This window comes from Oryzias latipes, chromosome 14 (genome assembly GCF_053564925.1).
Source record: "Oryzias latipes strain Hd-rR chromosome 14, Olatipes_Hd-rR_3.1".
Lineage (NCBI taxonomy): Eukaryota > Metazoa > Chordata > Actinopteri > Beloniformes > Adrianichthyidae > Oryzias > Oryzias latipes.
Window position 1 is genome coordinate 25,462,089 of NC_136250.1, and position 26,155 is coordinate 25,488,243.

Below are 26,155 nucleotides of genomic sequence, written 5' to 3' on the forward strand. Positions count from 1 at the left end.
GATTCCAGCTCATTGGTCTTCTGTAGAACATTTCAGTGCATGTCCTGCTGACGTGTTTTAGAGATGCATGCTGGACAGGTTTTTGTAAACACAGGAACGTCTGTCAGACTTGGTTCCAATCTTCTTCACGGTTTGGACTGAGGATGTCTCATGAACACATGAAATGAGACTGATCTCCTGACTTCACTGACATGATGACGTTCAAGAAGTTCCACCTCTGGCAAACAATCTGCAGGGTTTCAACCATGTGGAGGTTCTGTGCTGTTTTGATGACGAGAACCAAATCATTTCTCTGCTTTCAAGAGCAAAATCCGAGGTCTCCACCTCTTGTAAATGTTTTTATTCTAGAAATGTTCTACGTTCATGAGACCTGCATCCCTACTCTTCTTAAGGCTGTCAGTGTCTCTGTGTTGCCATCTGCTGGTTTTCTTGAGCCTCAGTCTTTTTCGTTAATGCTAAAAGTCTGTGGACCAACTTTGAGTGGGGCAGTCTGCATTTTCCCCACTAGATGTCAGTGAGTCTTCTCCAGGGTTCCTTCAGCGTCCAGGACAGAAAGGCAGAAAGAAGTACAATTAAATAGAATAAAATAAATAATTATATTATATAATATATATAATAAATAAATATAATAAATAAACTTTAATGCTTTTTAATGTCAATGTTACATGCACAACAAAAAATCAGGAAGTGTCATTTCAGTCATATATTCGGAAAAAAGTTAACAGCATAACACAACATTATAGTCAATTTGAGGCAAGTTTAACCCTTGTGCTACCCTAGGCACTTTAACGTTGCAATTTGGGTCATCTAGACCCACTAGACAGTGCTCTGAACTTTTTTTCTTCAATGATTTGTGATCTTCACTGGTGTCCATGGATTACATGTAATCCTCTCCACCTTTATCCACCTTTGTCATGGTAGGGAGAACACGTCAAAGTAAGGGTGGGGTCATCTAAGATAGCACAAGGGTTAAACATGACGCAGAAAAACAAAAAAGCTATCCTCATGCTAGTCTACTTATTGCACATCTAGTCCATTTAGCAGCCCCTCTTTTGTGTGCTTCTGTTTGTTGAACATAGGACATTCTCCCAGTCCTCTTCTGGATCATTTAAATGTTCTCTAGCAAACTTTAGAAGGGCCTGCACATGCACTGGCTTCAGCAGGGGGACATGTCTGGCACTGCAGGGTTTGAGTCCCCGTGTAGTGTGTAACCGATTGTAGTCTTTGTTAGTTTGGGCCCAGCTCTCTGCAGGTCATTCACTAGGTCTAACTTTTGGTTCTGGGATTTTTGCTCACCGTTCTTGTGATCATTCTGTCAGAAGAATCCAAGTGGATCCAGACAATGTGATTTTCTGGATTTTATTTCTCATGTTGAGGTTTACCTATGATGAAAATTACAGCCCTCTCTCATCATGGGAGAACAGGCACAAAGGGTGACTGACTAAATACGTTTTTGGCCCACTGTATATGCTTTTAGTCTAAATATCTTTTAAAATAATTACCTAAAATAATGAATATACATTTATACAATTCTTCATTCTGCTCCCTTCTCTTCATTTTGGACTGTTTACCTCATTCTTGGCCTCAGTTTGTTCAGCAGGTCCGAGTTTCTGGATAAATTCATCTCAGTGAAGCTCCTTCTTGAAACAAATCACAGAAGAAAACAAAAATCAAGGTTTTCTTCATTTATTTATTTGTTCTCCTTTACTTGTAAATTACTTCTATCATACATTTGTACAAAGGTGCTTTCGTTCGTAAATGACTTCAAAATATTTTAGAGCAAATCTGTGTCATAGATTAAATGTAAGTCAGCTGCAGAACGACGTCGAGGAAAAGATCAATAAATATGAATCGATGGTTTGAAACCCGCAGTCTTTAAGCTGCTTTTCTGTGAAAGTTTGAGACTTGAACAGGTCATTCTTGATGTTTCCTGCTCCTCTCTGGTTTGTCTTCTATGGTGCCACTGAATACTTTCTTCCTCCTCAGCTTCAGCTGAGTACCAGGAGGATGAAGAGAGGGATGGAGGGCGGAGCTTCAGTGGCGTTCCTGCTTCTTCTTGAAGATCTTGTTGAAAGCGTTCCTCTTTCGGCTGTTGGAGAACTCGTTCTCCTCCCCGCCCTCCTCCTCCGTGGGGCTCCTCCTGCTTGTGGGTTGGATGCCCGGCCCCCTGACGCTGCCAGATGAGCTGGACGAGGCTGAGGAGGAGAAGGCGAGCGGCCGCTCCACCACGTCAGGAGCGATGCCGAGGGAGCGCGTGGAGCAGGAGGAGCTGAAGGCGCCGGAAGAGCTGCCCCGCAGTTCTCCGAGGCTGGAGCTCTTCTCCAGACCTCCTCCTCCTCCGCCTTTGGTGAGGGTGGAGCCCTGTCCCTGAAGGAGGTGGAGCTTGGATGACAGGAGGTAGGGCTTGGAGTTTGACAGGCCCTGTGATTCGCTGTGAGTGAGTGGGAGGGCGGAGTCAGAGTCTGAGCGGTTCATTATGTCCCTGTGAGAGATAAATCAGACCCTTATCATTTTTTGCTCTCTTCAGTTCTCTGAAGACTTTAAAGCTACGTTCACAACAGCCTCGGGAACGCGGGTTCAAGGCACCGCTTCCAATGAAAAGTCTATGTAAACGCGTCTATGACCATTTCAGGCTTCACCGTTCAAAGCTCTTGCATTCATACATCACTACGTACAAAACACAGAGCCATTAATCGCGTGTTGAAAGTTAAACAAGGTCAAACTTTGACCAGACACTCAGACTTGGTAGTGATGTATGGATGGTGTCCCTTTTAATTCATGAAAGTGTTAACCGTTTGTGAATCGACCAGGAAGGAGAAATTTATAATTGCAGTTTGAGCCCAGCCAGAATTCTATGTCACCAAGTCTTTCATAAATCACAATAAAGCTGTGAAAGATAAAGCCTGAAGCAAGATTCAGCAGCTGGTAGGTGGTAACACAGAAAAGGAAAAAGAAGAAGAAGCCCCTCCCTGCTTGTCTCGTGTGAATACCATATACTGAACGTACATTTTAAAAATGCACGTTTGTCGTGCTCTTGAATGCGCATCACAAGCCCGGAATACAGAATACAGAAATGTTCCTGATTGGTTTAAGTGCAGTGTCACATGATCAACCCGCCAGAACAAAAACAGAGACAAAAGGAGCAGAAGATACTGAGGTGAACGAGATGAGAAAATAATAGTGAAACTCTAGCCTCTGTCACCAAAACATGAATAAACAGATAAAAAACATGACGACTGGTTCACCGACGCCTCGTGAATGTCAACAGCCAAATTGGCATTCAACCTGAATCTTCAACCCAGTCCAGGGCTGAACACTTCAAGTATCTGAGTATCGCACACCGCAGTTTACACATCAAATGTCATCAATAAATCTTGTGCCACTCTAAACTCTGCCAGCTCTAGTCCGCTTTTAATCTAAACCCAGGTTTACATTATTGGTGGGTTAGTTTCTGTTAGTGCTCGGGCACATGTAACCGGGGTACTTACTGCACTCTACAGAGCTTTTGGCGTTTTATTTCAAAATCCAGCACCCTGGAAATTTTCCAGAGGTCTTTGCAAAAAAACCAGTGTGCATCAATGCTCACTTGATTGAACAAAATAGACCACAATGCATCGTGTTTGATAACTATTTGTTATTTGAAAAAATGTATTTCAATATCTCTTTTATAAACCATCCAGGTTTTCATCTTCAGGACACTTTTTTAAATAAAATGTTCACATTTATTAGGCTTTTACTTGGGCAAATTGATTACGTCATGTCTGGTGTATAAAGAATTGTGGGCATGATGTCCAAATTGCGGTAAAAGCCAGGAAAGCACTGGATAGTGCCGTACTATTTAGTATTTTAGGGGTTAGGGAGTATTGAGGAAATTCAGACACAGTCCATGTTTCCACTGAGTGGGTCACTTCCTCTAAAGTGTGGTTTTTTTGTGATGTCATATTTGTGATTGGGCGACGCCCGCCAACAGTGGAACTGAACTGCTCAGAGGAAACGCACAGACTGACACACTTATGCAGAGCAAGATACCCAAAGCTTCTGGAGCGACAGCGCTGCCTCTGGCTCACCACAGCGCCCCCTGTGGCCCTGAGGGTCGCTGCCTCCACAGAGTGGAAGCAGGACGAAGAGGGGAAGAACAAAGCAGACAGATGAGTGGTGGCTTCAGAGCAGGAGGACAAGGACGAGAGGGACGGGAGGGGGGAGACAGAGAGGGGGTGGGGGTCCAGGGAGGGGTGGGACAAAGAGGGGGAGAGGAGTTGAGGAGGAAGAGGTGAGAGCTCCAGGTGGCCAATGGAGTGGCTGCGGTTTTGTCGGCTGCGTCCACTTGGAGGGCGGGACACAGTGAACGGGTCACGCCCTTCTTGGGATATGCCCCGCCCCTCCACCAACCTCTGAGAGCTGAATGCCAGCACGGAGTCTCCAGTCCTCTGTCGCAGGGGCTTCAGGCTCTGAACTGAACAGAACAGAATGTTTTCTGAGCACTTTCACACAAACATCCCGAAAAAAGGCTGTGTGCAAAGCTATTTTATTTGATTCAACTAACAATGTTCACACACGTCAACTCAGATAAGATCGTTTTGAGATTTATTTATCTTGTTCTGTTGTTTGAGGAAAACTAAACTGCTTTAGGAAAAGCCGAGGAAGAAAACTGCTGCTATGAAACAAAAACTCGAACTATATTCTCCAGGAAAAAACACGACTTTTTTTTTGCTTTTAACAGACAAAAAAAAAACCAGATTGAACAAACAAAAAAAACAGGCACAACCCCTAAACTTCAGTTGACCGTCGGGAGATTTTAGTCCAGAGGTTTTCTGAAAACTTTCTGAAAACCTCTGGGTCTTTAAAGGAAAAAGGCGATGTTGTTCTCATGAGTGCAAATTTAGTTTTAGACTTTAAAGAGATTATTTCGTTCAGCAGAACGTTCCTGTGAGCATTAACAGAGAATCCCAGGTAATTAGTTTAGAAAAATCAGGTTTAGGCTCCTCATTCTGGTAAAGGACAAAATGTTTCATCAAAGTGAACATTTAGACTCTTATGTTTATTTTTATATTAATGGAGGAAAGTTAACAGTGTTTTTCAATAAAGAATAAAGTTAATTTATCTGCAAGATAACAAACTGAACCGTCAACCCAGTATTCTTTAAAAATTTAGAAAAGGAAATTTTGCTGATGTAAAATGTAATAAATGACGATGTCATTGCATGGAATTATGAATTTGATCAGTGCACAAAAGTTAGACATTTCAAAAATAGACGCCACCAGCTAATGAACATAATGACAGTGAAGGAAAAAACAAACAACAGAACAAGAAGATGACCAATCAGGTGTTTGAAAGAAACACCTGATTGGTTGGTCACAGGGAGGTGACGGTGCGCTCACGCCTGATTGACAGTTCCTCATGATAATGTTTTGTTTCTACTTTTTCACCAAACTTTCAACTGGGAATAAAATATGACTTCAGATTTGTTTGTTTACTGCTGTTGGTGAAACAAAAAATGTGGATTAAATGTACAATGAGGTCGTTCTAAATTCCACCTCTATCAAAGAGGGAGGAGCTTACCTGACTGTTTCCATGGTGAGTGGGACTCTGCATTGCCACTCAAAGGCCAAAGGTCACTCACTCGCCGGTCCATCTGCCACGCTGCGTCTGTAGGAGCCAATCAGGAGAGAGAAACAGAAGGACCAATCACAAAGGGGTCAACATAAACGTCACATTTATGACGGTAAAGTGTTTTTTCTGGTCCAGCTGAGTTACACTGCATCGTCCCCGGAGACAGGATGTCCTCGTCCATGTCGTCCAAGTCATCTGAGAGTAGGAGATGCTGGGGGGTGGGGGGCCGCAGCCCCAGGAAGGTCGGGTCCAGGTTGAGGGCTGTGGCTAAAGCCCCCAGGCCTGGGTTGTGGACCAGAGCGAAACCCGTCAGAGATTCAATCTGCTGCCAGCGATGGAGTTTTTCACGCAGCGCCGCCGTCACCTCGGCCAGGGCCTGTCTAACGGAGGAGGGAGGGGCTTAACAGGAAGCTTGTTTTTCTGCTGATGCACAAGAACGATGTGAAAAGTCTCCACCAAGAAACAGTTTTTCTCAAATCTCAGCCATTGTTATTTGTTCTATTTTGGAGCTAAAAATGAAAATCAAACCAGTAATTCAACACTGACTGTACAGACTTTCCCTTTTCAAACACTCCTTACAAATGTTTGTTCATTCATCTTTCTTTAAAAGTTTGATCTTCAGAGTTTCTCACATATGTGCAACACTTTGGTGAATTGAAAACACATTTCCACATTAATCTTGCTCACTTGGCAGACAGGATTTTGTGGTCGACGTCATCGAGAGAGGAGCTGTGGGCCACATGAAAGGTTCCGAACAGGGAGCTCCTCTTCTTCTTGATCTTCTCTGCCTGAAACATCATCATCTTCATCATCATCATCATCATCACTACCTTTGTCAGCAGCAGCGCGTTTCTGCAGGACACATGATCGAGAGTGTTTCTGACTGGAGCTCTGATCCAGCGGTCGTCTCACGCTGACAGAATTAACGGAACAAAACGGAGTTTTAGCTGCAGACATGGAGGACCGACGTGACCTACAGAGGTTTCTGGATGTTTCATGACATGATCACGTCCATGAGTGAAGCACAGACCTCTGAGGACCAGAAGACCACAGACAGGTCCCCGGCACATTCTCTGAATCCTTCCTGTTTGTCGTTTTATTTTTTCCTCAGTGATTTTCAATCTTCAGACCGATCTGAAGAGACAGAATATTTTTCTGTGGATCCTGAGGAGAAAAGTACAGAGATGCTCTTTCTGATCCTGCCCTGCATGACTCTGTTCATCTTCATCAGCATCCCCGATCCAGCATCTTCTGCAGCTCTGAATAACCCGGATTAGGGGGCTGGAAAGCTAGTTGGAGCAGCAGGACTGGAATCATTTTCCTGAAATAAGTCAATAAGTAAACTGAAACCTCAAATAATGATCTGACAGAGCTTCATTCCAGGATTTTGTTCTTCAGCTGTGACGGATGAAACAGCTTTAACTGATCAGCTGCTCATCCAAGTAGCTTCTTCAGTTCTAATTGTTGATGGGGAATTGGTGCGGATGCTGATTCCATAAACGCTTCAAACATCAGCCAGGCCTGGTACTCACCCCCTCCTTGGCCTGCAGCAGCTGCCTCTCTGCGCTCTGCTTCTTGCAGTTGTAGTACTGAACTTCGATTTCGTGCGTCAGCTGCAGCCACGTCTGCAGAGCCTCTGGGGGGGTCCAGTGAGCCCGGGACTCCAGTTCCCTCTCTGCCTTCTTCAGCGCCATTCGGACCTGTGCCAAATGCAGAGCTGTACCCTTTGTATGGCAAGCAAACGGTGCCAAAATTTCAGTCAAAAATGTGAACAAGTGCAGACTATTGTGTAGTGCAGGGGTGGCCAACACGCGGCTCTCGGCCAATAAGCATGCGGCGCTTTGCGTCTCATCATATTTTCTATATACTTTGCTTCATTTCATAGTTTTTCCCTCTTAAACCACACTCAAATCCATCAGAGGTATTAAAAATACATAATAAATAATAAAAAAGTAATTTGGCAGTGTGTGTGTTTTGCTCCCGACACATTAGTGACCGCCAATCATCTGCGCGGGTTACGGCCAATGCCGGAAAAAATAACAAAACATTTGATGTGCGTGCAGACTGGTACCCTCATGGTCAAAATGGCAAAATTCAGAGTATAAAGATAAACACAGGACGTTTCTGGAAGAATGGGGTCACGATGTTTATCATTATGAGCTTTTGGAAGCAGTAAATTGTTCATGGCAGAAAAGAACAAAACATATTCTGGTGAAAATGAAAAACTCTTCCTGATCAACACAGATTGTCTCCTTTATTGAAAAGTTGAAGCTTTTCAAAGTGTACATTCAAAATGGCAATCATCCCACTTTCAATCTTTGTGAAGCTCACAGCAGAAAGCTGCAATCCAAATGAATACGGCGCCGAACGTAACGCTGCTTGTGCCACAGGACGGAAACTTTACTTTGCGGTTTGAGGACCTGCGGCAGAAACGACCACAGATCACTTTTCTCATCGACCCTTTAATGCAGAGACTGACACCTACCAGTTGTTGGACTGAACCCACTGAGGCTGCTATGGTGCTGATATTGGTGGTCACACGTCAATTAAATGGCCACACCCACCGTTGAGGGCAAATCAAATCATAAATATTAAAGGGCTTATTCTATCATGCTATTCTTAATCCTTTCAGATTAAACTATATAAATAAATATGATAACATATTAGCTTTGGCATACTAAAGAAAGCATTTGTAAGGAAATATTAGTTATTTTGGCAGCTCATCTTCCTAACCAGAAGTAAAACGACTCCTTCTCTGAGGCTCCGCCTTTCTCTCTTTATGGGTGGCGCCCATTTCATGACGTCATCCTAGAGTCGGCCTCTGCAGCGTGTCTGTGTTTTGCCCACAAAAACAAACATCCAAACTTTTGCAGAGATGGATGTGCCTTACAAAAGGTTTGGGCAGCAGTGGCTAAGGTGGTTGAGCAGGTCGGCCAATGATCGACCAATGATCAAAGCATTATCCCCCCCCCCCCCCCCCCCCCCCACACACACACACACAGTCAACCCTTATTGTGTCCTTGGGCGAGACACTTCACCCCCCCTGCCTTCAGTGTGGCTCCACTGGTGTGATGGTCAGAGGCGCTGTAAGCGCGTCCAGGCAGCCACGCCTCAGTCCGTCTCTGATGTAGCCACACATGCATGCGATCACCACGCGTGAATGAGGAGTGAATAAATAATGGATGCAGTACTTTAGTACTTTAGTGGAAAATAATCAAATCCATTTTTATCATTATTATTATTAAATAGTTTTAGCCTCACCGCTAGTTCCATAGAGAAAGTGGCCAAGCTTCAAGGTGTAAGTGAAAGGGTTTCCTCTTCTGTCAGTTAGAACAGTGTTAGTGACAGACATGTGTAGCAAACCAGTTTCCTATTGGTTGCAATGCCTGTCAAAGGTGAGAAAAGCCTTTTCAACCAGAATGAAAGACAGATGCAGAATTAAGGGCTGCTGATGTGATCGTTTTCTCTGTATCCAGTTTTCTTCATATTTTTAATTTATGAATAGAATTGTGGTCTGGACTTCGTTTTTGGACATAGATCCTTGAAGTGAAGTGAAGTTGGATACATTTATCTTCATTTTTGGCAATGCATCCTAAAATTGAAAGCGATTGTAACAATGGCAGCAACACAATAAAACGACTTCCTCCTGGTTGTAGGAACCAACCATTGAAATGACAAAGAGCATCCTTAAAAGATTCATACTATCCACCGAGAGCATAGTGTGTGTTTCCTGTTGCATTCATGAATGCTTATCAGGCTGGAAAGTGAAGCTGTTCATTTTGAGGGATTTTATGCACTTATTCATATATTTTTCAAAATATTTTTGGTGTTTAATGTGTTTTTGACAGCCTGTCAAAATCGGGGGGGGGGGGGGGGGGGGGCATTCTACGTTTTGTGGTGTAAATCCAGATGTCTTTTGGCCCTACTGGCTTGCCGTACCATTGTACGGTTTAGCAGGTTTACCTGTTCTAGCTCCTGCTCGGCATATTTCTGCCGGCTCAGCTCATTCTCCGTCCCCTCACGCAGCTCCCGCAGCCGCTGGGCTTCGTGCTTGGCCGAGTCGATCTCGCTCCTCAGCTCCTCCTCCACCCTCACCTTCTCCACCTGGACCCAGCGCTGCTCCTCCTGAGCCTGCTGTAGTCTGACCAGACACAGACACGCAACATCAAATCAGCTGATCTGAACAAGAAGTTGGGATTATAGTACTGCAGCATCATTGGCACCAGCGCCCAAGGTCCAGTTTGCTGCGGTTCAAGTCCCAGCTGAGGTGTTTCTGTGTGGAGTTTGCATGTTATCCCCGTGCATGCATTGGTTTTCTCCCACCGTCCAAAAACATGCTCCATAGGTTCATTGGTTACTCTAATTCTCCATAGGTGTGAATGACAGTGTGTGTGGGTGTGATTGTGACCCTGTGACAGGCGACCTGTCCAGGGTGTCCCTCTGGCAGCCTTGTGACCTCTGGAGGGATAAAGCGGGTTATCCCTTGTGCTATCCTAGGCACTTTAACATTGGGAGTTGGGTCATCTAGACCCACTAGACAGTGCTCTGAACCTTTTTTCCTCAATGATTTGTGATCTTCACTGGTGTCTATGGATTACATGAAATCTTTCCACCTTTATCCACCTTTGTCATGGTAGGGAGAACACGTCAATGTAAGGGTGGGGTCATCTAAGATAGCACAAGGGTTAAGAAAATGGATGGATGGATGGATGGATAGGTGGATGGATGGATGGAGTCTGCCCAGCTGAAAATATGTCTATGAAGACTGTCAGTCATGTTATCACAGCATTGAGGTCAACTGGACTTTATTTCATCCACAAACTGCTTCTCTGCCCGATCGAGCAGCTTCTTCAGTTCTGCTGATCAGGAATTCCCACATTACCCGACTATCTTTTTGAAAGAAGACCGTCCTCCACCCTCCAGCTCTTCAAACAACCGTACTTTGGTTCAAGATAAAAACAGCAACAAGGGAGCTGCTGTTTAAACCTCAATGACAGCCTGATTTTTTTAAAGAGCAAACATTTATTTGCGGTTTCTGGTTTTGAGTTGGTTAGAGCTTTTTGTCTTGCTTGTGTTGGTTAAGCACTTTTTTTCTACACGTACAGTATATGAAAGAACGTGTCCTATTAAAAACGTCTAGATTTAACACGCCCCTAAAGAAAGAGGAAGCTCAGTCAGTTAAATCAACTGTTGCTTTTTCACACTGGCGGCAACAGGAGGTGCTGTGGTGTGTGTGTGCGTGCAAGTAAGAGTGTGTGTGTGTGTTTGTGTGAGACAAAATATGAAACTATTTTTAGGGACAGAGGAAACCAAACCGATGCTCAAATTGATCCCTAGAGATCAGCTGCTGTGTGTGTGTGTGTGTGTGTGTGTGGGTGTGTGTGTGTTTGTTGTACATGTGCGGGAACCAAAAACTGACAGATGACTAAAATTGGGAGGGTTTTTGTGCCAGTCCTTCCATTATCAGTGTTGGGGTTATGGATTATTAAATCACAATGACTAGACTACAGAAATCCTCATGACTTCATTACTCACATGTTGGTGCAGTGAAACCTAAATAATCAAACAAAGGAATTTGTGTCAACAGTTGTGTCTGACAAGATTTCTTGGTTAAATGAAACAAAACGGACACTAATAAAAGGAAAACCGAGTTACTGACACACGTGCCCTAATGCAGAGTTGGAGATTGGTCGAAGAGGAAGTGAGTGGAAATATGGACATGGACTATTTCGTGGGACCTTCGGCAACTGAAGACATTTGATTATCTGTTGAAAACAAAAGGTAAAAACGTGGCAGATGAGCTGTTTTCCACAGCTCTAGTGTCAATGAGCAACCTGTCTATACACTATGTAGGCTAACATACAATGTACATTTCCTAATGTTTACGCGTTGAAATGAATGAGGTGGTTCTAAAAAGCCGGATTGCCCTTATGTAGCCTCTTTGTTTTTATTTTGAGGGTATCTTGTTTGTGTTGGCTTTATTCCCTTGAGAATTTTTATGTCAGTGGAAAGAAAATAGTGTATTGAAGTAGTGAATTACTTTTTAAATTGAAGAATAAGTAAAATAATAATAAATAACTAATAAAGTCATTAAAATTTCATCCAGTAGCTAAAGTAAAGTAATTAATTACTCTTTAAAAGTAATTTGCCCAACAGTGCCCAGTATTTATGTTTTTGGGTCAAATGTTTTGTAGGGTTCTGGTTAGAGTTGTGTTGTGGTTGGATCAGCTGGTTGACCTTTACGGAAGAGATTCTAGTTCTAAGGTTGATTTCTGAGGCTCAATCGCGTCTGATTGGTTGGTTTGTCTGCTGTCCTCGGTTCTGCACTAAAGCGTGCTTGATTGGTTACTCTGACAGAACCGTGCCGAGGCCGGTTTGCAGCGCTGATCGAGAGCAGAGGACTTTGGCGCCACACGGATCTCCTGAGATCACTAAACGTCACTTCTGCGTGTTTCGTTTAAACACTTTAGGAAGCTACTGAACTGGAGATGATCCTCAGAGGATGACAGGGGGGGGGGGGGGGGCGCTGTGGTCGGTCGGATATGGCGAAGGGGATAAAAGGTTTCCTCATAACCTAATCAGCTGTTCCTGTCCTCATGTGTCACTATTCAGAGCCAGGATTCTCGTTTTTTACTTCTGGAGTCTCTGCAGAAACACGGACCTGAAGCTTCCCCCACCGTTTTCTGCGGGACAATTTATGAACACGTGTTTGAGCTAAAACAGGAACTTCTTTAAACTAGAAGAACAAGAAGTCATCAGAGGAACTAGCGTGTTTCAGCACGACTGAGTGTGTGTGTGCGAGTGTTTTGACGGCCTCGGCACACACTTTCTGTCTGCAGTGTCCTTATAAGGGCACAGAATAGCCAGCGGCTCGCTCTGCTCTGTCTCAGTCACAGAGTGAGTTATTTCCTCCTCGTGGCAGCAGCTCCTCCACAGTTTTGATTACATTAAATTATGAAATAAACAGAATTGGTCTATTCTTGAAGTTTCTGCTCTGCTGATCCACACAGACATGCAGCAGGTTTCTCAGGGGATGGCGTCTCCGAGCCAGAACGAGCCGATCCTCCACACTTCTGCCTAGTTTATTCCTCTTTATTGAAGGCTGTTCATTGGTGGATATCAATGTTTGAAGGTTCTAAACCCTATGGACTGTCTTGCTTTATGTGATCCTCCAAAGAGCTGCTCACATCCAAGACTTCCTTGCTTTTCCAGGTTTAGATCTAGGTTTTTGGTGCTTGCCATGATGGCATTTAAACCCAGCGGAATGGCTAAACGCTACAGGTTCCCAGCCTCTTGTTATGCTAAGGCCTGGGTCACATGCACCTGTACGGGAGCATGTGACCTGCATTGGTGCAGTGGGTTTTTGGCTTGTCCAGGCGCCGTTGAGGGTCATAGAGAGGAGATGCATCTTAGGTCAGCAGTCTGTGGACCGGTACCGGTCCGTGGGTCATTTGGTACCGGGCCGCACAGAAAGAATAAATCATTTAAAGTACTTCAGTTTTATTTACTTCGTTTGTCAAGTGGAAACCGCCCAGCCAGTAGACAGAAGAGGAGCCTTTGACTTCCACAAAAGAGAAAGCTACATTTAATAGACAATACTTCTTTTTTGCACCATAAGTGTGGGAAGGGGAGAGGATGATGACACCTGAGGGATGTACTAACCATGCATGTCAGAATAAAAGTCCAGGACCCGTATGATCACGTCTTTGATCCATTTTTCTTTGTGGCGTTGCTACAATAATCATCAGCCCACATCCTATAGACCAGTCCGTCAAAACTTTTTGTGATGTCATACTGGTTCGTTAAAAAGGTTGGGGACCACTGTCTTAGGTGGGGCACAGGTGTGTCCTGCAGTTCCCTTTAGCCCCGAGGTCCTGTATCATGCTTTTCTTAAGCCTTTCAGAGTAAACTATATCTATTTACATGATCAAATATTACCTTTGGCACACGAAAGAACCATGTTTTAATCAATTATGAGTTATTTTCGCAACTCATTTTCCTACTCAGAAATAAGACGACTGGATCTCTGTGGCTCCGCCTTTCGCTACATGTGCCGTCCATATTAATGCCCACACGGGAATCCTGCACAAGCAGAGTGTGCACGTAAACGCCCGTAGAATGTCAAAAACACTCAGATTTTCTTAACTTCTTCATTTCTAACAGTTATTTTTAATGCAGTTATCACTCAAACAGCAATGCGGAGGATTTGGAAGGGGTGGAAAAAAAAATCCATATGACACGCCTGCGTCTCACCTACTTCCCCCTTACTTGCCCTTACGTGTTACTTAAGTGTTCACTCCGACGTGTCACCGCAGCATGCCGGTAAAAATCATGTGCATGAACAGCCCATTTTTCCCCCCCAGACAGACCGTATCCACCCATGAGGGCAGTTGTGTGTGAACAGGCAGCTATCAATCGGTCCAAACCGGAAATGGTGACAACAGTTAAATTGTTAGTGGAGTTGAGCTGGTTTTAGGTCCATCAGGGGCGTTTCAGAGGAGTTTCCCTGAAGCAGGCCATCCCTCCTGTGTTTGAAAACCTTCATAAGGAATGTCAAATTCTGGAATCTTCTTCGGAATCTACAAAAGTGCTTGATATTTTTATTTTTCAAAAGAAGGAGTGACTTGCAACCAGCTACTTAGTTTCCATGACTGTGGTAATGTGTGAGAAAATATTTGAGTTATTAACATTTCAGATGGAACTAAGAAGGGCTGCCCCTTGAAGCTGTGCTGGACTCACTTCTCCTGCAGGTCCAGCAGGCTCTGCTCAGCTCTCTGCAGACCTTCCAGGTCCTTCATCAGCTTCCCCATGTCATCTCTGGACTTCCTGGTCTGTGCGTAAGCAAACCAGCAGCCCCCCAGGGCCATCAGGATGGACAAGGCCAGAACCCAATCCTTCCATCGGTTGCGCAGACCTGTTGGCCCAAACAAGAACACAGGCTGTACATAAACAGTGGCAAACAGGAGTCTGCATCAAACCAGCAGAGGGATGACGTGGTGGGAACGCTAGGGGTGGAGCTAAGTGGAGCGCCGCTCCTGATCCGTACCAAGTTTCCTGTCTGCAGATGAGGGGATCTGCACTCAGGGGTCAGTCTGGATTATAATGACAGTTTTTCTTTTTGTCTACATCCACCCGACCTTCCATCCAAACATCTGTCCCATCATCCATCATCTGGGGTTTAGGTCTCAGCTGTCTCTTCCATGAGGACACCAGGGCGTTCCCAAACCAGCAGAGATGTAATCTCTCCGGCGGGCCCAGAAATCTCTGGGGGGGGGGGTGTCTCCCTGTTGGACATTCTTGTAACGCCTCACTATAAAGGCGCTCGACTGGAATGTTCTTCAAATGGTCAGTCCACCTAAACCGTGTCTTAGACCGCGGCAGCCCCCTCTGCCCGTCTGTGGTCTGACCCGCTTGTTAATATTCACAACTCCCGGCCAGAGGAGAGAAATGGAACATTAGCCTCAGACTCAGTTCTCTCTGCAGCACAACAGACAGCACTTCAGGTTTATGCTTCCATTTTTATGAACGGATCCCGTCAAGGATCAGCGGAGCAGAGGATCATGTGTTGGACAGGTTCTTACAGCAGTGATCTCTGGACACTCTGATGGTTAAAATCCATTTATATGTGAGGCTGAACTTCATTTATGTATTCAATGGCTGGGGGGTAATCTAGACTGGGAAAGGAGAAACATGGGTAGGAGAGAAGGAGCATAGGAGGAGAAGGGGCAGAGATCCAAAAACTCTGGATGGACAGAGAGGAGACATCAAGAGGCCTGAGGTTTGACGTAGTCACTCATCTACTCACTCAGCAGCACACAAACACAAAAGAACACACACATTAATGTAGATCCATACACAACTGTGCACACTACATGTACAAGCTCACACCATTGACTGTATCAGAGAACTGGAGCGGGTGAGTGAGTGTGACGTCATCCATAGAAAATGAAGTGGATTAAGAGACGCCGCCATGTTGAAACCAGATATCATCAGGAAGCAGTGATTGGTGCGGGTCAGTCTGAGTTTAACACTTCAACACCTGAGCTTACATTTATTTGACAATCCCAACTCTTTAACCGTAATTCCAGCTGATACAGTCACGGAGAAAAGCGGCGACTACAGGACCAGCTAGAGTCAAGGAGTTACGGCGAAGTCTCCAGGGGTGAAGGGTTAAAGCACAGGCAGGAATCTGGATCACACACCTGGTGGTGGTCCGAACAGCACGGTGTCCAGGGCTTTGAGCTGCAGCTTCTGAGCGTGACCTCGGTCCACGATCTTCAGCAGGGACCCAGTCAGGGTGGTGTTCTTCACTGCCAGCCTGCAAAGAGGAAGCGTAAACTCTGTGGGCAGTGGGAACAGAGAAGCCAACAGCGCCCCCCATGCTCTGCCTCTGCTGTGTCCCAGCAACAGAGTTCCCTCTTTGGAAAGGCAAACACCACAGGACCTCTGGACACCAATCCCATGAGATTCAAACTCCACCTTCATCTGTTCTACAAAGCTAAAGTATGTTTGTGCATGTCAAGAGTTAAGACCCGTTTTAGGAAAATGTTTGCCTTTGAAGAGGTCAAGCATGGTCCTGAGAAACTACTGACTGAAGCTCTACAGATCAAATGACGAGTTATCAGGCTAACAACACTTAGTTCATGTAAACCATGACTCCATGTCAGGCCCGAGCACCGCCAGGATCTACGCCTTTGCTACGCCAGCAGTTTATTTGTTGTAGCTGTAGCTGATGTAGCATTAGCAGCTACACCTGCTCCGGCAGCCCCGTGACCCAGAAGGCGACAGAATGCGTTTAGAAGATGTATGAATGAATTTTGTTTAATGATCTGGATCATCAGATCTTCAGAATTTCTGGAGGGAAAATTAAAAGACTAAAGAAAATTAAATTAGATTTGGTTTAGATGATTTAAACCTTTTCAGCACAAAGTTAATAACTTTGAACCATGGCCGGCCATAGTTCGATTCCCGTCTTGTCAAAGTGGGACACTGAACCCCACCTTGCCTTTGGTGGATGGTTGGCGCCAGTGTTCAGCAGCGGAGCCGGCATCCGTGTGTGGATGGGTGACTGTGTGAATGGGACTGTGACTGTAAAGTGCTTTGGACCTTCAAGGAAGGTAGAAAGCGCTCTGCACATCTTCTGCAAATGGTCAATTTGTTTGGCTTTTTTTTTTATGTCAAGCGCTGATGATTGTAAAAACAATTTGATGTTTGAACCTGAATTTAAAGCTCTGCTGTTGGCATGGCGTTCAGACTAGAAAGGGCTTAAACCGTGACAGCTTTCCTGGGTTTCCGATCGACACAGGTGTGAGGTGTACCTCAGGGAAAGACACGTGAAACCCTGCAGGCACAGCCTGAACGTTTCAGATTGTTGAGGGCAAAGCTTGATGTGGAAACATGCTCTGGTTGCTCTGGCTGCTTGTGAGAAATGTTTCCTGCAGCTGCACTGACTTCATGTTTCCGCTGTTGACCAGGTGACATTATTTTATTTCTAAAAATAAAACAGTATCCACAGGAAACAATCTTTCTTCATTTCTTCATTGATGAAGTGTCAGGTCAGAACCACTGCTAGTACCTGGGCAGAGATCGGCCGTCCAGCTGAAGTTTTTGGAAGCTTTCGCTGTACTGAGGAAGCTCCACGCTGACTGCCAGCCACTCCTCCACCTGTGGCACCGTCCAGTTGTACACTGCGCACACACATGCAGAGCAGGAAATGTATTGAAAAGTCGAGTTTAACTTGACAGCCTTCTCTAGTTTCTTTCTGTTAGTTCTACTCTGTCTGCCAAGCCTTCCCACCTCTTTATTAATCTGATGATGTGCAGAAGGGAATTCTTTCATGATGCTGCTTTCCTCAGCTTAGAAGCCCCTGATCCTGATGGATCTCGGTGTTTGACCACTGACTGTATCAGAGATGAGGACTGAGAGAGTGTACCATGGACCTATATGGACCATGGATCTTTGATCCTGGATGTTCTTAGGGTTGTAACTATGATGTCATAGTATTCAGGGACATTCCTCCTCCTCACCTATAGAGCTCTTCCAGGCGTTCCACATGTCCTCCACGCTGATGTGGAGGTCGGCTCGATGGAAGCTGTTCTGTTTGGCTTTGGAGTCTTTGTACTGAAGGTCCTCCCTGAGAAACTGATAAGAGATGGGTGCCGCATGAACTTCCATCTGATATTCTGCACAGAGGCTGTGCAATTTCAGTGTGGGGATGGGGATGCTTTGGGCTTGGCTCACCTCGTCTGTCTCGGTGGTGTCCACGCTGCCGTCGGCGTCGTCGTCCATCAGTTTGTGGATGCTGCAGATCGCCTCAAAGCTGAGCAGCGAGTCCTCGTTGTGACAGAGTTGCTGGTCTATGACACACAGGTCTGCAACACATCAGGCTTGCTGTTAGAGTCGGGGGGGGGCTCAGCTTTAATCATCCGAAATGACACGTATGCACAGAAAAACCCTTCACAGCAAAATGACACAAACCAGAAGGTTTCACAATGTTCTTTAAAAACCAAAAAGCGGTTTTCTGCAGCGGAAGAACAAGACATGGAAAAGGAAAATTCATCCGAGGATTTTTGAACATCCCTTTCCTTTCTTATAGGTCAGGATCAATCAAGTTGATAGAGTGACTATTTTTCTGTAAAATAAGCTGTAATAAATTGTTAAAACATGTGAAAAACAACAACAAAGCAAGAACAGACAGAAATACTGCAAGCAGAACATAGGATTCAGATTATTGCAGATTAACGTTTATAATCTAGATTAGACGATCTGAAGTGATGCATGAAGATTATGAAGTTTAGGATAATGTTTAGACTTCCATCCATCCATCCATCCATCCATCCATCCATCCATCTTCTTATACAGACTTGGGTCACGGGGGCAGCAGTTTAAGCAGAAACCTCTTTTTCCAGAAACTACCTCCAGTTTTAGCAGAAAACCACCAAGGTGTTACCAGACAAGCCGAGATCCATAGTCCCTCCATCTAATCCTGGGTCTTCTCTAGGGTCTCCTTCTGGTGGGACATGCCCAGAATACCTCCCCAGGGAGATGTTCAGGCGACCGCCAAAGGAGATGCCAGAGCCACCTCAACTTGTTTCTACTCCAAGCTCCTCCCCCTTATCTCTAAGAGAACGCCCAGCAACCCCATGGATGAAACTCACATCTGCGGTTGGGTTCCAACCACAGAAACAACCACTGATGTCCGTCATAGGGTTACAGACGTCGGTTGAATAGTAGGGAACTATCAATCCCCTTTGACACAAGCATCTAGTGGCCATTTGAAGAACTACAACACTTGGCACATCACTTTAAATTTGGGATTGGGAAACAAGACTTAGATTCTGATCAAGGAATGTTCTGGATCTGGATGACATCATCAGATTATGAGACCAGAATTCAGTATTCTGCTCAGCAACTGGATCATTTATGGCCTTTTTAGAGATCTTTAGCACATAAAGGTCATCACCACCTGAGTGCACTTGCTTCTGTTAAATATTCCAATTTGACCTTTTTGTGTTTCTGTTTTAGTTTGTGCTGTGCAGCAGCGGTTCATCCTGATGGGAGTGCATGTTTAGCATGAGAGAGGCTCCAGGCCGTCTCTTCTCTATTGATCTGAAAGGTTGATATTTTGGCTGTTTGATTAAAAACAATAATGAATGTTTCTGTGCTAGTTTAAAATTTATCCAGGAAGTTTTCCCATTTTGTTGGCTTCAATATTTTTAGCTTCCCTTTATTAAAATTCCACTCCGATCACCTTTTGATCTATTTTCAAAGTGTTCCCAGTGGATCTTTTTATTATGCTTATGTCATTTTTAGCCAAAATAAAAAAACATGTCTTTTTCAAATACATAGTTTCTGTAGAGCAGAGTAAGCCCGCCCTCACTTCCCATCATCTGTTTACACTCTCCTGCTAGTTTACAGCCCCTCACAACCCCATCCTAACATTGGAAAAATGGAGGGCAATATCGGAACTATCCAGCCGTACAGTTTAGATCCAGATTCCAGCTCAGACGAGGAAAACAAAGACGTTCATGGATCTATTTGTCTACATCAGAATGGAGCGGAGCAGGGAGCTTGTGGCCTGCTGATTGTTGTTTGTACATAACAACTACAAGCTGCTCCTGATTCACAACAATTTGGACAAAGAAATAGTTAGAAATGAGAGTTTAAGCTTAATTTTCTTTATGCATTCTCCGGCCACTCTGTTACATCCACCTTACTAGTACGGGGTTGGATCCCCTTTTACCTTCAGAACTGCCTTAATCCTTAGTGGCATAGATTCTACAAGGTTCTGGAAACATTCCTCAGAGAGTTTGGTCCATATTGACATGACAGCATCACACAGTTCATGTCAGATTAACATCCATGATGCCAATCTCCCGTTCCATCACATTCCAAAGGTGATCTATTGGGTTGAAATCTGGTTACTGTGGAGACCATTTGAGTCCAGAGTACTCATTGTCATGTTCAAGAAACCAGTCTGAGATGATTCCAGCTTTATGACATGGAGCCTTATCCTGTATGACATGATCAGCAACAATACTCAGGTAGGCTGTGGCGTTGGAACCATGCTCAATTGGCACTAAGTGGTCCAAAGTGCCAAGAAAATATCCCCCACACCATTACACCACCAGCCACTATATAGTGCAGTATATAGGGTGTTCTGCATTTTGTAGTGCTGTCAGAATACTACAGACACAATCAATGCTTTCATGTTGTTCAAGCCAAATTTTGACCCTACCATCTGCATGTGGAAGCAGAAATGGAGACTCATCAGACCAGACAATGATTTTTCCATCTTTTATTGTTCAGTTTTGCTGAGTCTGTGTGAATTGTTGCCTCAGTTTCCTGTTCTTAGCTGACAGGAGAGGCACCCGGTGTGGTCTTCTGCTGCTGTAGTCCAGCTGCCTAAAGGTTGGACGTGTTGTGTGTTCAGAGATGCTCTTCTGCAGTTTATCTGTCTGTTTGTATTTTTCAGATTTGAAAAAAAAAAATTCGATTTGAGTAACAATATCTCCTCACAATGATCAGAAATGTGGCTGATGGAGGTGGATGAGCTAAAGCTGTTTTTCCCCATCATCCTGCAAACAGCAGCCACAGCAAACCCCTTTGTCGGTCTGTTCTGTTGTTGTTGTGTAGTTTGGTTTGCACCTTCCTCACACTTCTCACCGCTGCCTGACAAACAGGCTCAGATCAGGTTTCACTCCGCCATCGCACAAATAACTGCAGGACGCGCATGAGCTGGACTGGGCCGAGCAGCTGGATCAGAACATCATGCTTCAGCAAAGACAAACCAGAACCGCACAAGACATGGTGAACATGTTCAGTCTGAATGCTGATCTTCTCCTGCAGGAGGATCTGAAACTGTTTCTTCTCCTGCATCTGTCTGACGATGACCTCTGACCCTTCTGCAGAACCAACAGAGTCCAATCAGACCGGAGCAGTGAGACTCTGAGTCCAGATCAACCATCAGGACTGAGCGAAAACACTCAAAAGAAGAGTTGGTCTGAAAGCTGTGGAGGCTCTGATCCGCCTCCAAGTTTCCACCACAGAAGAAGACAGGTGAGGCGGGGATTAGGGCGAGCAGCTGGGAGACAGAAATATCCCCTTTTGTTCAAGAGGGCAGGTCAATGTCAGGAGCCTGAACGCATCACTTCCCATCATGCTCTCACTCAGCCCCTGAAGGTGAAATACTGGGCGGAAAAACCCACTAAAGTTTGCATCCCCTTAGCATCAGCTGCACTTCCTGCAAGTGGGGGCGGGGCCAAACGTTTTAGTCTGTCATGGCAGCGATAGTCCTCTTGACACTTCACTTCCTGTGTCATCAAGGCGCCTCTGACAGGAAGCTGTGGTAAGCTGCTAACGGCTAGCCCCCACTCTGTCACAACTACACACACAAACACACACCGGCACAGAGCCTCACACACTCGGACTCATGCTAAACAGAGAAATGTTCTGAAAAATCCAGTCTTACCTGAAGCTCTGTTGCCGGGCAGATCCAAAGGCTTGTCGTCCAGGTGGGTACTGTCACTGCTATCCAAGTGAGTCCCAACACACACATTCAACATGCACACGCACAAAAACCACACACTCACACACTCCATCCCTGAGGAAAGACAGGAAGTCTGTCATCCATTTCAAAGTAAGAGCATTTGTTGAAAATCTTTTGCTTGTAGGAGATATTTCAGTGGTTTTGTGTTTGTCCGTTTCTCATCCAGTCGATCACAGCTCTGAGTCCAACCATGATTCACGTGTAAATGGACCTGAAACAACCAGCGCTTTGCAGCTGCAGGAGCCACAAGTGGACATTTGAGATCTTACTTTGTAAAAAAAAAGCAGACAAATTCAGGGTAGCAGTGGAACGGACAACCTGTCGTCTAATTTCTGGTATCCTGCATGACTCAGAATCTGAATCTCTATGCGCTTCCATGCACTCAAGTAATCTGGTCCCCCAGGGTAACCGGTGCACAGGTTAACTGAAGTTAGCAGGTTACCTGCTTCCTTGGGCTCATGGGAACATACTGAAGGCCAGGATGTTACTATAGGGAGTAATCCGGTTCCCTAACCTCCACCACCTCACAGGAACAACTTCTGTTTTTCAATGCCCAACATCAGGAAGCTTTTTCATCTTCATGTCGAATTTGAATATCCCCTGCAGGTTTCTCTGATCCTGAAAAACTGGACTTTCTCTGCGTTCATGCAAAGATCCTGAAAGCTTCTGCAGCTGAAACTGCAGCACTTCTCACCAGCAGATCTGAACCTTTAGAACCTTAAAGTTCTAGCAGGTTCTGCAGATGTTTCTCAAAACCAGAGTGTCACATGACTGATCACAAACACACAAGAGGTCCAGAACGACTGCAGCCGTTCATCTTATTAGCTGTTCTCCAGGATGAACATTCAATAGATTCAAAAATATCACATTTTTTCATCTGCAATAAGGTCAGAGGTCATCCAGATGCTGACATTCTAGGCAGACAGACAGGTATGCATGCAGACACGGAGGCAGACAGGCAGACTGACAGGCAGACTGACAGGCAGACAAACAGGCAGGCGGACAGACAGACAGCCACATAGTCAGGCAGGCAGACAAAGAGGCAGGCAGACAGGCAGGAAAGTAGGCAGGTAGGCGTGCAGACATACAGGCAGGTGGACAGACAGACAGGCAGGCATAAAGTTAGGCAGACAGGCGGGCAGGCAGACAGGAGGACAGGAAGACAGACAGATAGGTAGGCATGCAGACAGACATACAGGCAGGCGGACAGACAGACAGACAAACAGGCAGGCAGACACATAGACAGGCAGGCAGACAGGCAGACAGGCAGGCAGACAGACAGAGACAGACAGACAGGCAGGCAGACAGACAGAGACAGGCAAGCAGGCAGGCAGGCAGGCAGGCAGGCAGGCAGACAGACAGACAGAGACTCACTTCTCCAGCTGCTTCTTTTTAATCCATCTATCCGCCTGTCTGGATGATCGACAACTCCTTTGATCTCCGCCGCGCGACTCAAACTTAACAAAGTGAAGCTGAAAAGAAAATCACATGAAGCCCCGCCCGCGCTGCGTTCACGGAACCCGGCAGAGCTTGTAATTTTCTTCACAGATCCCGTTTTTGTTATGTCCTGAATGCTCGTCCATCCAGACTTTCTTGGAGTCTTTAGGAGCCCATCTCTGACTCACGAATGGTTAAGTAAACAGCAGCGAACAGAATAAGAAGAATTACTTTTTCAAAGAACCTAAAATACATAAATAAAACAAACACACAAAAATGAGTACATACACAAGACATGCAAAAAAAACAACAAAAACAAACAAAAATAAATTGTTAAGAAAGTCAAGAGAAAAATTACAGCTATCTGGAATTAGTCAATTATTGTAAAGAAATCATTATATGATATTGTAACAACTACAATTAGTAGTTTTGTCATGAGATTGACTTTACTGTCAATTGAAAACACAGTCTTAAAAACGACTATAAAACAAGAAAGGCAAAACAACAAAAACAAACCATTTGGGAAAATACACAGATTATACATGAAATAATTTCAAGAGAAACTATGAATTTCATTCTCTTTTAGAACTTCTAATGCTCATACAGCGGCTTTAGGGAAAGGTTTCAATGTTTCCTGTGTGTTTTGGATGCATCTTTAAGAGGTCAAACCTACAGTTATCACGTGATCAGCACCCCAAAAAGTTTACTTTATGATCTTCTGATCTCCCAGTTCCTGAAGGCACCATGCATCTTCCACAGGGGGAGGATGATGTCGCCGCCCTGTGGCCAAACAGAGATGGTGCAGGCAAAGCTTGAAGTCTGCCAGAGACCAGCCTGCAGAGAGTTTATACTGAGTTGTCAAAAACCTTCTGTCTGCTTGTTGAAAGTTCAACTATGATACATAAAAAAAATCAGAAAGCCGGGAATATCAGTAGGCGGGAAGAGACTAAACCAGTCCTGTAATGCAGTGAAAATACAGTTTCTGTTACCAGTACTCAGGAAGAGCTACAAATATTAAGTTAAGTAAAAAAGCAGTAGCTGGACGGATGACACGCCTTTGACTTCATAAAAATGAAATAAAACAGAATTATTATAAATAAAAACATGAGCAACGTCTCTCCTGTTATTGACTGTGTCACAAGCAGAACCATGTTCATTTCTTCAGCTGGGTCAACTTACAGAGTTGAAAAACCAACTTTGTTGGACTTCCTGATTATGTTTTAGACCAGGAACTCAGGATATTAAACTACCAAGAACCAATAAAGAAGAATATGACATAAAAACTGCTGCTGTCCCTTCAGCTGACGCCAAAAAACGACATTTTACTCACCTAATGTAGCCCCGCCCATTTCCCCCGGCATTTGTTTCTTCACTACAGGTTTCATTGACTTTCATGATAAAAAATTCAAAACTAAGTTTCTTTAGTGAAACTCAGATCAAAAGGAAAAAAGTTTCATTTGACGTGGTTTCAGAACTGTAACAGTTGGAAAATGAATTTGTCATTTTTGTCACTGAACAAGAAAAGCTTTTTGGAAAGAGGAAAAAAAATATCTGATGAGTTTTGTTTTCCTTTTTGTGGAGCTATAATTAAAAAAATAAAATACTTTAAAGGTGCTAAAGCACACCAAAACGTTCAAGGCATCACCTTCCTTTCATGTTTTCAAAATAAAAGCAGACCTTGTACCTTTTAGCTTTTTTGGCTTTTGATCACAGTTTGAAAGTTTGCATGGATTTTAGCTGCAACTTTATCACAACTTTAACTACAGTCACAGCTTGTAGAATCATGAAGAACACCAGGAACACAAGGACTCGGATGAAGGATCTTTCCATCCCCAAATGACTGCAGCATTCAAGGTCTGGTCAATGATTCGATCTTTCTCTTTAAGCTCCAACATCAGTTCATCAAATCAAGAAGTTGATCTTTCTTTGACAGCATGTGTCTGCGTCGAAATGAGCTCTTTATCAGTTTGTAATGTTAGCAAAAACCCTTTTCATGGTTTGAGCTCCGGTTTTGTTGATTTTTAATGACAAGTTGAATCAAAAAGGTTTTTCATAACAAAGAAAGTTTGTTCTTGCATAGAAAATATACAAGGAATTTATAGAAAAAATGGTGTCAGATCAAGTCATGAACTCGGTTACTGGTAAGGATGACCCGATCCGATCACATGATTTGACCTGATCACATATTTTCAGAAGTGATCGGAATTGGATGTCACATCCCAATCAGAGATTGGATATTTATTTTATTATTATTTTGATCAGCCCTGTATAGTTTAAGCTTGTCATTTCAAATAAATGCCCTACTGGAGGTCTGCACATCATGAACGGATCATTGCATTTTAATGCTGTTAAACGCAGCAGAATGCAGCACAGTTGGAACCGGAGGTGCACAAACACAGTTCAGTAAAGTTAACAAAATATTCACAGATATCGACTCAAAAACTCCTTTAATAAACATTTTAAACTGACAGCAAGTATCTCTCTTGTTTGTTTTTTTTAACCCAACTTACAAAGGCATTTCAATAGATAAAAAAATCGGGTTTTTGTTTCTGTTTATTGAGAACAACGCTTTCTGTGACAGAGAGGGAGCCCAACCAGTTTTTGACCTGCATGTCAACTGCTTCTATAACTGCGATTGTATGGAGGGATTTTAGTGCCATGAATCCAAGCGCAACACTCACTGTTTTGAGCGTGAAACTTTTAAATTTTTGTCTGCTCTAAAAATTCTTTTGCACTTGAAACAAAAAAAATGCTCTTGAAACTCCAACACACAATTTTCACTCTGCGCACTCAAAACAGAGCACACTAACCTGATTCAGTCTATGAGTTAATTGGAAGAGTTTCTGACCAATCAGCATCGACGTTCATGTCCTCGTCTGTGATTGGCTGGCTTTTGTGGCACATTTGTAACGCAGTGTCCTGCCATGTTTCGATGGTAGAAGAGAGAGAATTTCTCTCAAGTGAAAATTATTTTGATTGCAATAATTTTTGAGTCTTAAGTAGATTTTTCTGTTTCTAGTGCAAAAAGATTTTTTGGGCTCTCAAAATCGTTAACGTTGT

The 26,155-nt window shown here is 44.2% G+C and overlaps 1 protein-coding gene across 2 annotated transcripts; it reads right to left on the reverse strand.

Annotated features, from left to right (window-relative positions):
- Positions 1 to 1,670: 1,670 nt before the first annotated feature.
- Positions 1,671 to 23,215, reverse strand: LOC101164993 (stromal interaction molecule 1). 2 transcript variants are annotated; one of them, XM_023962634.2, is made up of 14 exons: positions 23,033 to 23,215; positions 21,581 to 21,712; positions 17,851 to 17,981; positions 17,637 to 17,751; positions 17,186 to 17,297; positions 15,813 to 15,928; positions 14,350 to 14,524; positions 9,574 to 9,751; positions 7,143 to 7,310; positions 6,298 to 6,398; positions 5,755 to 5,990; positions 5,560 to 5,646; positions 4,390 to 4,453; positions 1,671 to 2,482 (listed from the first exon to the last, which is right to left on the reverse strand). In XM_023962634.2, exons 2-14 carry the CDS (start codon positions 21,708 to 21,710, stop codon positions 2,035 to 2,037), a joined length of 2,061 nt encoding a protein of 686 aa, XP_023818402.1. In that variant the 5' UTR covers positions 21,711 to 21,712; positions 23,033 to 23,215; the 3' UTR covers positions 1,671 to 2,034. The 2 variants fall into 2 exon arrangements, with proteins under 2 accessions (XP_023818402.1, XP_078786675.1); XM_078930549.1 differs by having other exon boundaries at positions 7,143 to 7,334.
- Between the last annotated feature and the right edge of the window lie 2,940 nt (positions 23,216 to 26,155).

Bases quoted from the DNA above. Each gene is read 5' to 3' on its own strand.
- LOC101164993 (XM_078930549.1), bottom strand. From the start codon at position 21,710: ATGGAGTGTGTGAGTGTGTGGTTTTTGTGCGTGTGCATGTTGAATGTG. The intron at 15,929-17,185 runs GTACTAGCAGTG...TCCTCTTTGCAG, and splicing joins GACGGCCGATCTCTGCCCAG to GCTGGCAGTGAAGAACACCA. The intron at 5,991-6,297 runs GTGAGCAAGATT...CTCCTCCGTTAG, and splicing joins CACAAAATCCTGTCTGCCAA to ACAGGCCCTGGCCGAGGTGA.